The sequence below is a fragment of the Furipterus horrens genome, unplaced genomic scaffold (assembly GCF_987537825.1).
Source record: "Furipterus horrens unplaced genomic scaffold, mFurHor1.1.pri manual_scaffold_5, whole genome shotgun sequence".
Lineage (NCBI taxonomy): Eukaryota > Metazoa > Chordata > Mammalia > Chiroptera > Furipteridae > Furipterus > Furipterus horrens.
Genome location: NW_028327175.1, coordinates 39,882,130 through 39,894,626, shown reverse-complemented (window position 1 = coordinate 39,894,626; position 12,497 = coordinate 39,882,130). Strand labels below are relative to the sequence as shown.

Below are 12,497 nucleotides of genomic sequence, written 5' to 3'. Positions count from 1 at the left end.
AGGCTTGATACAAGACTCACTTATAATACAACAATATTATATAATCAATACTTTTCAGAAAGGAAGTTATTTTCCCTCAATTAATAACTTTCAAGAGATTTGAACTCAAAGAATCATAACTATGTATACTGCATTTAAAATGACCTAATTGGAAAACTTACTAAAACAAGTTATCCCCTGAACATGATCAGCAAAAATCTCAATTTAGAAATAAATTGTCAAAAAGAGCTTATTTTCTTAACACCAAATAATAGAATAAAGGAATGATCCCTAATAGATTGAGGCTTTAAAATCATAAGACATCTCCATTTGGTAAAATATAAACATTTGAGAGACTTTTATAATCATTCCACATTTTCTAAAGACATTATCACCAGGAAATTAAAACAAACAACTCAACTATTTTTCTCAAGAATCACATAGTGAACCAGTCAAAAATTAAAGAAAACTCTACCCCATTAGTACAAAAACAAAGTCTTAAAGAAAAAAAAAAAAAACACCATATTTTAAGAGCTGCTAAAGAACATGATATTGGTACCATCAGATTGATAAATAATCCAACTTTTAGCTTTTATTTGAAGCCATTACTATTCTTAATATCTTAAGAATGACACTGACTTTTTTTTCTTTTTATAATCTATGTTGGCAATTTATAAATCACTGACTTATTCTTTATTAATATTCACACATTTTTTCTAACAATTTTATGTTCTTTCTTCTTTTTCCCTTGTGATTTCCTATTATGGCATGCATTATGTGCTACAGAGATCTTTCTATTGTGGAAAATTTAGAATTAACTCTAATGCACAAAATTGTACTTCGCCAAAATTCATATTTTGAAACTCTAACCCGCAATGTGACTATATTTGAGATAGAGCCTGTAAGAAGAAGATGAGGGTTAAATGAGGTTATTAAGAGGAAAGCCCTAATCCCGTAGCGCCAGTGCCCTTACATGAAGGGGAAGAGACACCAGAGCTCTCTTTCTCGACCATGTAAAAACGTGGTGGTAAGGCAGCCATCTGCCAGCCAGGAAGAGAACCTTCCCTGGGAACTGAATGCCAGCATCTTGATCTTTGGACTTCCTGGCCTCCAAAACAGTAGAAAATAAAGTCTTGTTGTTTAAGCCACCCAGTCAGTGGTATTTTGGTACAGAGGTCCAAGCAGATTAATACAAAGTTCATATAGTATTAAATAAAATGTTTTAAAATGGAATGGCATATGCAATGTTCTAAAAATGTTTTATATTTAAGGAGTTGCAGATATCAGATGCAGACAGATATCAGGAAATATGTTATATAGTCTTTAATTTTTTTACTACATTTATTTCCACCTGAATTCAATCTAGCATAAGTTTATGATGAGACAATTTAGAAAGGATGCTTGATAGGGTGAGTGCTATTCTTACACCTGTGTAATTCTAAATATGTGACAGACATCTGATTTTGTGCACAATGTGAAATGCATTTTCTTCTTTGGGGCATAGTCATTTTCAATTAAATAATCTAAGCTGACTTGCAAATAAATAATAATAATGAATTAGGTCTCACCTTGAATGGGGTTCCATAGATAGATTCTCCACCAGTTCCTGTGCCAGTAGGATCTCCCCCTTGGACTATAAAACCAGGTACTACTCTATGAAAGATGGTCTTGTCATAATACGCTGAAAAAAAAAATTATCAAAGTCTAAAACAAAGTGCATCTATACCAGAGTAAATACAACTGAAGTCATAAGATCTGCACCTCTCCCCCAGAATATTAAATAGGTTCCTAAACTAAAACCTTTTCTTCCTTGCTTATTATAAAATATTTTTTCAAAACACTACAATTTCTACAGAAACCATGGTGGTGGTGGTTTGTCTGTTTTAATTACTTCAAGGATTCTCTCATACTCTGGATTACAATTTTCAAAATAAAAACTAGAGAATTTTGATCCCCTAGGCAATTTTGTTCCCTAGGAGATATCTGTCAATATCCAGAACTATATGGCTGTCACACAGTGGGTAGAGGCCAGGAATACTAGTCAACATCCTGCAAAGCACAGGATAATCACCACAACAAAGACTTACTGGCCCAAAATATCAACAATGCCAAGACTGAGAAATCCTAGTGGAGATAAATGCCTTATTTCCTAATTTTTCCTCTTTTTCCCATAGAAAATTAATTTACACGAACAATATAGAAATCCAAAATACATCAAAATAACTCACTGATGATAGATCTAGCATCATCAATGCACCCCTCTATCCCCAGAGAAACTTCTAATAAATAATCAACACAATATATAATTGAGTCAAATTAAACTCTCAATAAGTCTGCTAAATGATTGAAATTCTTTATATTTTATATAAATACATTATTTGGAAGCCACAGAAATACAGGAGGATCATATATGATCTCCTAATAGTTACTATCTGGAACCTAGAATCATCAGGGAGACTTCACAGAGGAGAAAGAAGTAGGGTAGAGCAGAATTGTGACAGCTGCGTGGGGTAAAGCAGAAACAAAGAATCTGGTGGGGGTGGAAGGGCAAGAATTAGGGTTTGACTAAATCAGAGCATTAATATTAATAAGTAGCAACCAGGACCAATATGCATAAGAAAAGGTTTTCAGCATCTTTAGTCACAAGGGAAATGCATTTCAAATCTACAATGAAATACTACTTCACACCCACTAAGATGGCTATCAATCAAGAAAGAAAAACAGGAAGTATTAGAGAGGAGGTGGAGAAACTGGAACCCTCTTCCATTGCTAGTGGGTTGTAAAATGGTATAGTTATTGTGAAAAAATTATACTGATACAATTACAGAGATAATTCATAAAGTAGCTATTATATAGATACTTTGTGATACTTTAAGGGTGAAAACATGACTATGGTTTATGATAATTCAAAAAGTACTATAATATAGTGATTTGCAGGCACCCTCATAATTATTTATGTTTGTAGAATACAGCTGGATATAAAATCCATATTTCAAAACAATGTATTCTCGAATCTAATAACTTTATCCAGTATATAGGATGGACTGGAAGAAGTAGAAAGGAAGACCAACTCATTTTTTTCAATCCTGTTCCAGTGAAGAGCTGTTGGGCTACAATCACAAGAGCTCCCCAGTGCAGACAAGTTCTCCTTAGTTACAAATAGAAATTGTAAAAACCAAGAGGTATTAAAGTATCTCTCCTATATCCCTAAGTAACCATTTACTTGGATTAACACTGTATATAGTAGAAGTAAGGAGGTCTGAGTTTTGCTGTGCAACCTTAAATTCAATTTTGTTATTGAGATATAACTGACATATAATGTTATATTAGTTTCAGATGTACAACATAATGATTGGATACTTATTCAATATTGTGAAATAATCATGAATGACAATGTCTGGTTAACAACTAGCACCACAGTTACAATTTTTTTTTTCTTGTGAGTGGGAATCTTTAAGATCTACTCTGTTAGCAACTTGCAAATATGCAATACAATATTAACCATAGTCACCATGCTAAAACTATTATAAAACTAAAAATATAAATTAATTCAGAGTTGTTCTAAAGATTAAATAAGATAATAGAGGGAAACTATAAATATTCAAGTTCAACACAAATATAATGCCAAACTTTAATATTTTTACTTAAATTCTACAAATTCCCATTCAAATCTGAATGTAAAACATATCCCAATCTATGTCAGAAAATGAAAATAATCCCTGAGGCTGATAATATGCAGTCAATCAACTTTTGAGTACATGATCAGATTTGCTTTATCGAAAGATCACTCAAACTTCTAGAATGGAGAAGGATGGGAAGCCAAAAGATGAAAGAGCAGAAGAGAGGGAGAAAGGGAAGGAGGGAGAGGGAGAGAGAAGGGAAGGCGAGAGGGAGACAGAGACAGAGAGAGAAACTACTTTTGTTCCAAGAGTCAAAACATTCTTGAACAAACTCACAAATTTAGGATTGATAAGACTCAGATCTATTTGATGTGACGGAAGGGGGACATAAAAGAGGTCTTTATTATTTGAGCTTTCAAGTTTTTAAATTAACTCTACTTTTCTCCTATTTCTTTTTTATTTTAATAGTTTATTTATTTTAGAGAGAGGGGTAGGGAGGGAGAAAGAGAGGGAGGGGAACAGGATGAGGGAGAAACATCGGATCAGTTGCCTCCCGCATGTGCCCAATCAACCCAGACTGAACCTGCAACCCAGGCAGGTGCCCTAACCGTGAAATGAACTAGAGCCCGCTAACTTTACCGGACGACGCCCAATGAACTGAGCCACACTGGTCAGGGCTTCTTTTCTCCTGTTGTTAACTAAGTCTTTCAGTGATGTTGGTTTCTTACTTTAAGCTTTTTTCCCCTATAGTTTGTTGGATAAATAAAATTATTATAATACTATATATATTGAGTTGGCCCTGGCTGGTTTAGCTCAGTGGATTGAGCGTCGGCCTGCGAGCTAAGTGTCGCTGGTTCGATCTTCCAGTCAGGGTACATCAGAGAAGGAAAACTCTTGACTCCAAAAAAACCTCCGCTGCCTTGCGGCATACCTCTTCAGGGGAAAGGCTAAGGGAGTAAACCCCGACAGAAAATCCGGAGCCGGAGTCCCTAAGGCGGTTTGACGTTGTAGTCAACACCGGCAACTCCTGCGGCGCACCTGAAGCCAAGCTGTATTGACTCCGTCTTTCCCTTGGACCCTTCAGCTGCGAAGAGAGGGGGGGTCTGCTGCATGGGCAACAGCAGACCCTCCATATCACCCTGCCCAGGCTCTGTAGCTTCAGCGTCATCGCATGATGTCGATTCAACAAGGGAGGAGACAGATACCATGTCACTCCCGAGTCGGACTGCACAGCCATTCTCGGCGGTGCAGATAGACTCTTAAGAAGCTACACCATCGTCTCTCGAGACGGACGGCTGCCGACGACGATATATATTGAGTAGGGAGCTTCTATAACTTCTCTACCCCTTTATTTTGTATATTATCATGGCTAGAAACTCAAATTTCCATATTCACTATTTTTACTTCTCTGTGATTTATTAATAATCACTGTTGAACTATGCATTTATAGTTTTCTATTTTCTTGAAATTTATTATAAATCACTGTTGAATTATGCATTTACAGTAGTTTTATAGATTACCATATGCTATAATAGATTTTGCTGCTTGCAATAATGTTGACTTTCTTTTTAAATTGCATGCACCATTCCCATAAGTATTTTAAAGAAAGGGGTTTATTACTTCATTATGCTTATTCATAATATTCTCCAGAATTTTCCCCACGGTTGAAAAAAAGAAATTTATATATATATATATATATATATATATATATATATATATATCTCAGATATAAAATGAAGTTCCAAACTGGCTGTTCTGTTTCTGGTATTAGTCATTAGTTTTTATTTCTCGCTGTACAGTGAATGGGTATCATTAATATATTTTGAATAATTATATTGCTGCCCAAGTACACATAGTAATGTTTACTTGCATTTTTTAAAGCAGTTATGTTTCTTTTAGAATCTTGTGTTTTGTGTTTAATTTTGTAGATATTATCATGAATAACTTTTTATTTAAAAACTCCTTTTGTGATCTGTCTGCCTCATTTATTTTAGCCTCCTTTTTTTAAACAAATATTTTAGTTTTGTAAAGATATTTCTTTTACCATCTTAATATATACTTATATTTGTCACTTCTAAAGAATTATTAAATTACTGTTCAAGGAGGTAGGGGATAAAAGATAACTGATGAAGCATGTATCATGGAGAGATAAGGCTGAGCTAAAATAAAAGTAAAAAGATTAACACATAAAGTAAAAAGAATTGGTTTTCTTATCTGCTCTCCACTTTGTTTTGCAGATCTAATATTTCATTCTTTCCTCATACTTCAGAGGAACTAATAAAATCATCAAAGCTAAACAGCTTTCCTTTCCTTTTCTTATATCTTTTTTCACCTATTTTTAAAGTTAGAATTATTTAAAATTTTTTCTCATTGTTAAATGTTCACCTATCCTGCAAAAACCTATAATCCAAGATTAAGTCTGTGTAATGTAGATCTTTTGTTTTCATAAAAATTAAAAAAAACTGCTCCTGGACACAGAAAGCAAATATGTATATGATCTCACTTATATGTATATAATAAAACAGGTGAACTCATAGAACCAGAGAGTATAATGGTGATTGCCAGGGGTTGGGGGATGGGAGAAATGGGCAGATGTCGGTCAAAAGGCACAAATTTTCAGTTAAATGATGAATAAGTCCTGGAGATCCAATGTATAGCGTGATGAATATAGTTAATATTACTGTATTGAATACTTGAAATTTGCTAAGAGAATAGATCCAAGTGTTCTCATCAGACACACACACAGAAGTAAGTATAACGGTAATGATGTGAGGTGATGAGTATCTTACTAAGCTTGATTGTGGTCATCATTTCATAATGTGTATGTATATTAAATCATTACATTGTACACCTTTAAAAAATCATGTTGTACAACCTAAATATATACAATTTTGTCAACTGTACCTCAGTAAAACGGAAAAATAAAAAACTCAGAACTTCCTTTTAACTGAATACTATTTCGGTTGAGAGCCATATCTGAGGCTGTGCTCCTACTTCCTCCTTTTCATTCATTTACCTTTTAATTATGGAAACTGTGCTTCTAAATAAATATTGCTATGAAATATCTAAAATACTATGATTTGTTAAGTAAATAAATCATAAATCATAGAGTCAGAGAACTAAAATGGGGTTCTCTGAAATATATATTTTAAAACCTTGACTTTATTCATTTAGGAGTATATTTAAGTTATTCTGCTTGGACTTCTTGTTATCCTTTGAGATGATAATTTTATCACTAACCTGTTCTTTTAAGACAATTGCTCTGCTTATTTTCCTATTCTGTTTTTCTTCTTGTATTCTTAGAAAAAAGGGAATGATTTCTTATTATTGTAATTGTTTCATCATCACCTGACTTAAGAAACTTATTTCTTACTCATTGTCATATTATATCCAGATGTTTTCTGTTTCTTTCATTCACCTGGTCACGGACTGTAATTTACTATTCATTCTTTCTAATGTTTTTGTACTTTCACTCCTCTACTGTAAAATTTGAGCTTTCAATTCTTCAAAACTTCTTTCCAGAAACAAGTCTGACTTGTCTGTGTCTACTGTGTTTCTCGACTCTGTTGACAGTTACTTAAGGCTTCTCTGACTCAACTACCTGTCTGACTCAATTTCCTTCCTGCCTGCCATAGCAATTATTAATAATGGCCTTTGCAGAAATCTTTTTGTTTGGGGGCAGGTTTTTCTTTTTGGGGGGCAGAAGGGGGCCTCTGGGTATATTTATTCCTAAAATCTTCCCTGAAAATTTTCTTAGTCTAATTATCTATTGCAAGAGTTTTTGCTGTACTGTACTATTGGATACTTTGGATTCTCTTTCACACCTTGCTTTTGATTCAAAATGCTATTTTCTGATAATACCTTGATTAACTTTGTCTGTCTCTAAAAATCAGATATAATTAAGAAGAACAATGATTTGCTACAACTGGAGATATTCAAATCCATATGCAAATGCATTCTAAATACCAACAAGTTACCAAAATGTATGAAATGTTTAGTTCTATAAGGATATATTCTGAAGGGGAAACCATTCAAGTAAATGTATACTTCTGTGAAGTTTGTCAAAAAGAATAATAGTCACTTTATGACTCTAAAAAATACTAGAGACACTGATAACATCACTAAATGCTGAATGGAAGGTTTTGTGGAGAAAGTGGAATTTTGAACAGACATTAAAAAGTGAGTAGACTAAGCAGTAAAAAAGAGAAGTATTCCAAAAAGGAAATGGAGGATATGAGGAGACTGAGGATATGAAGGATGCACGAGGGTATGTGTGAAAGTGGAAATGAGAAGGAACTGCTCAGATGATACAGATGAGCAACTAAAACCATGGAGTTATTTAGTGTAATAAAAATAAAGCTGGAAAGCTAGGAAGCCACGCTGCCTGAAGATTCAACGACCAGATGAATAACAAGAGGGTAAAGATAGTAGAGATGAATGAGAGGAAGACCAGGTAAAAGGCAATCACAATCATGTAGGTGAAAGTCAAAGCAGTCTGGGGAAGAAACTGGTCAATAATGGTTTTACACTGGTTTTAGTTGTAGCTGACAGTGGAAGATTCCAACAGAAAAGTACACTAGCCAATTCAACATGTAAATTAAGGCTAAGAGGAAAAGAAATGGCTGGAATTCTAAATTTAATAGTCATTTGGATGAAGTAACCACTGACGAGTACAGACAATAGAGAACTAAAACTAGAGGCAATCTTAGGGAGTACTCATATTTAAAGGATAAAAGAAAGAAGTGGCAAATAACCAAGGAGACCAAAAAGGATCCAAGGATCATTTCATGAGATAAATTTCTCTGTTAAAGATATATAGATTTATTTAGGGGAAATTTTTTTATCTCCTCTCTCCATTTCCTGACAGATAGCTCAACACCATGTGAACTCCTACCATGCATTACCACTATTTAACACCAGTCTTCAATGTTGTAGATGAATATACTGCAGTTTATTTTTAAATTAACAAAATTTCCCCTATAGAATAAAACTCAAGAATCATGATTACCTTCTAAACAAAGCTGAATGAAATTTCTGCAAGCTTTAGGAGCTTCTTTTGACCACAACTCTATATCAATGTCTCCAGCTGTAGTTTTCAATAAAACCTGTAAAAAGAATATAACCTCATTATATCAAATTATACTTTTACTTGATAATCAGTTGAATGGCCTGTCAACTTGTAGCATTCACTAATGAGTTTTCAATCTTAAAATAAAAACTAGAAGCTTGCTTGGCTTTTGTTGTTATATTCAAAACAATTTCCATTATTCATACAAATCACTGTACATTTATAGCTTTCAAATATCATTTTCAGAAATAATTTAGGACTTAAAAATAGTATACACCTTTTAAGAACTCATTCATTTAAAAATCAATAATTTAAACTTATTTTAATCAAGACAGTTTTTCACAGAACTTATTCCAATAAAACTGATGTAGCAAATTAAGAAATTATAAAGAACAATGAACATGTGAAATTGTGACACTATAAGACAATTTTATAATTACCCTTTTACATATGAATACTCTTCTTTCTCATTCAAAATCATGCCATTGCTAATTTATGAAGGAACAGTCTTACTCTAATTCTGGGTTGTATAGTATTAAAACGGTATGCCTGAAAATCACCATCTACAGTAAATGGAATCTGTTGACAGCCTCCTTTCTACCAGCTCATGAAGTCAGTTATTCCCTGGTGCAACCAGCCATCTTTCAACAACCAGAACCCTTACTAAACCCACAGAGGGAACAGCCTATAACTGTCTTATTAATAACCACAAGTAATCAAAAAGAATATTTGACTCTAAATTTGAATGTTGTGGCACAGTGGGAGTCCAACTTCTCTAGGGTCACTCTTTTTCCCCTCAATGTACCAGTGTAGATTAGTGTGAATCAGTGATGAACGGTCAGTGATTTGTGACCATCACTATCATTTTAGAATGTTCTTGCAAATAAAGAGCATGTAGCATGACTATGTATTTTAAAACATGAAACTGATTCTCACAGAAAGTCAGTATTAAGATAAGTCAAACATTTTATTTTCCAGAACTCCTTTACCTAATTTCCACAAAGTTTTTGAAACTGGAAAGTGTAAAATTATTCAGTTAAGCACACCCTCCCCAACCCATAATACAGGTGCCCCAGAGAAATTATAAATTGCCCAAAGTTTGGGAGTTTGTTAATAGCACAGCAGGAATAGCATTTCTCTCTGCTCCCTCCTTATCCAGGGTACTGCTGGTCAATTGCCTTTCATTTTATGTTTCAGAAGTCCATATTATATTGCCATAATTTATATAACATTGCTGAATTTATTGTATATTTTGGGCTTTTACTAGCTCCATCATTCTTTTATAACTATTCTTCAATGACCAAGGAAGGGGTTGGAGGAGGTGGAAATATCTATATTTTAGTAGCTTTTAAAATGAGTTCCTGAACCCTTAAAGAAATACAAAAGAACTAGAAATGTACATGTGCACAATTTTCTCAATCAATCCATTACACTTCCTCTACACAAGGAAGGGAACATTTGTTGAGTGCCTTCTATGTGTTGGCTTCTGTCGGCAAATGCTTTACAAACCTTACCTACTTTAATCTTCACCTATAAGGTAGGTATCATTATTCCCGTTTTACTTATTAAGAAACAGAGACTCAGAGGAAGTAACTATATCCAAGGTCCCACTGTGAATGACTTAGTCAAAGGCTATCTGGCTGCAAAGCCCATGCTTTTTCTTTACCAACATACTGCCTCCACCAAGTTCTCAATAGACTCTTTACTATACAGGAAAAATAATCCATCAAGCTCTAGGGCCTTGCCACATGTGTCAAAAGAAATCCCCAGTTTCCCTGGTCAGAATAAATTTAAACAGAAAACAGTGCCTAAATCAAAAGCAATCAAACATTGGCTGGGCACGACAAAGCCTTTTAACTAGGCTTGGCATGAAACAATGCCCCAAAGAGATAACCCATACCTCTTATGCATGGTGACAAGCCAACCCAACTGGATTCTCATTCTCCTGGGAAGTATGCACTTGGGATTCTGAAAGGGTAACTCCCTCATATTATTTAACAACAAATTTTTCCATGAGGCCTGGTGTACATCCATTCTTAAAAGTACAGTATACCTAAAAACATAATGTCCTGTCTTACCTAATTACGTCCTCATGAACTTGAAATAAAGAGTGATTGTTAAAGGGAACGTAGCCATGTCTTCTCTTCCTTGCAATCCTAAAGCAATGATTCCCAAAGTTTTTATAAGTGTGCATCATTATTAGCAAAGAAAAAAAGGAGGGTGGGAGGCAAGTCAGGACTTGGAGCACATACCCAAAATATGTATGTTCAAATACATGTAGTATTATATTACTCTAGTATTATATTATAAAGGAGTCACACAGAATTAAAAAAAAATTTAAAGGATTACAAAGAAAACCCCATTACTTTTAAATAATTCCTAATTTTCTTTCTTAATGGTATAATGAAACCTTTTATTTATAATAGCTTTACTGAGATATAATTCACATGCCAAACAATTCACCCTTTTAAAGCAGTTTTTAGTATAATCCACAGTTCTGCAACCACAACCACTATCTATTTCCAGAACCTTTCATCATCCCCCAAAGAAGCCTTGTGCCCATTAGCAGTCACTCCCCATTTCCTCCCACTCCTATCCCATGGCAACCACTAATCGATGTCCTACCTCTCTATGGATCTGTCTATTGAACGTTACATATAAATGGAATCATACAATGTGTGGCTTTTATGCATGGCTTCTTTCACTTAGCATAATGGTGCTTTCAAATTGTAAAGGCCCATCTTCCAGTCCTATGTGCTTAATTTTTATATGTCTTGAAAATCACAATGCCTTTAAATTCATAGTGATAAATATGTCAAGGCACAAGACTAAGTTCACCATTAACAATAATAAATAGAAAACAATATTTCAAGTGATTTTCATAATTTCTAACTTCTGAAAGACTCCCCATGCTGAGGCATCAGCTCTACCATTTTCTTATGGTTGGCTTATGTTCATCCTGAATCTCATGCATGCTGGTTTAGTTAATCTAGATGCCATGGAACACAGATCCATTTAGCAAGGCATTAGGAAAAATTACATCCTGACATGTAAAAAGTGACTGACTGAGTAACTGAATTTATATGTTCCTTTTTATATATAAAATAGTGCATTTAAAGAAATAAAGGAGAAATTAAATACACAGAGGATTATGTAGGTTTTTCTCCTTGTATCTCATGAACGGTTTTGCACACCCCTGAAGTGTACACTCACTGGTTTAGAAACCACTGCTCTGAAAACAAACTAGAGGACATCATTCCCAACCCCTCTACGAGCTCTAGAGTCAGGTTGCCCAAATTCAAATACTGATCCTTCCACTTACGAAGGATAAGGTACCTTGGGCATGATGTCTAATATTTCTGTGACTAAATTTCCTTATCTGAAACCAGGAATAATAATAACCTCGTAGGTTTGTTGTAATGAGAAAATGAGTTATTATACATAGACTCCTTAGAACAGCATATGACAAATAGTAAATACTCAAAAATAGTAGCTGTTATTGTTGTCATTATTTTCATACAGATGGGGGCGTGGGGCACAGGCCACTTATACCTTGTAAAAAGAATGTAAACATGGTTGGGCCACCTTGCTTACCAGGATTTTTAATCTTTACTGACAAGCTACTGAATTAAAAAAGAAGGCACATGGCTCCCTCCTCCTTTGGCCATACCTTCCTATTGGCTATCACTATTTTGTCAGACATCAATGGCTCCTTTAATGAAAGCTCCCAAATAGAACAATACTTTGAAAGTACAGTGGTACTGTGGTAGTCAGAACTCAAGACAAGTGCTGAAACTAACAAGTATGGAACAATGAAGTATTTTCTCCTG

General features: G+C 34.3%; 1 protein-coding gene across 1 annotated transcript in view; it reads right to left on the bottom strand.

Moving 5' to 3' along the window:
- The window catches only part of CWC27 (CWC27 spliceosome associated cyclophilin), a 184,434-nt gene that overhangs the window by 168,916 nt on the left and 3,021 nt on the right, over positions 1–12,497 (bottom strand). Inside the window, exons 2-3 of the mRNA XM_090278943.1 lie at positions 8,608–8,704; positions 1,548–1,660 (exon numbers count right to left, since the gene is read on the bottom strand). Coding sequence (XP_090135069.1) covers positions 1,548–1,660; positions 8,608–8,704 — 210 coding nt within the window. The remainder of the gene's footprint in view (positions 1–1,547; positions 1,661–8,607; positions 8,705–12,497) is intronic.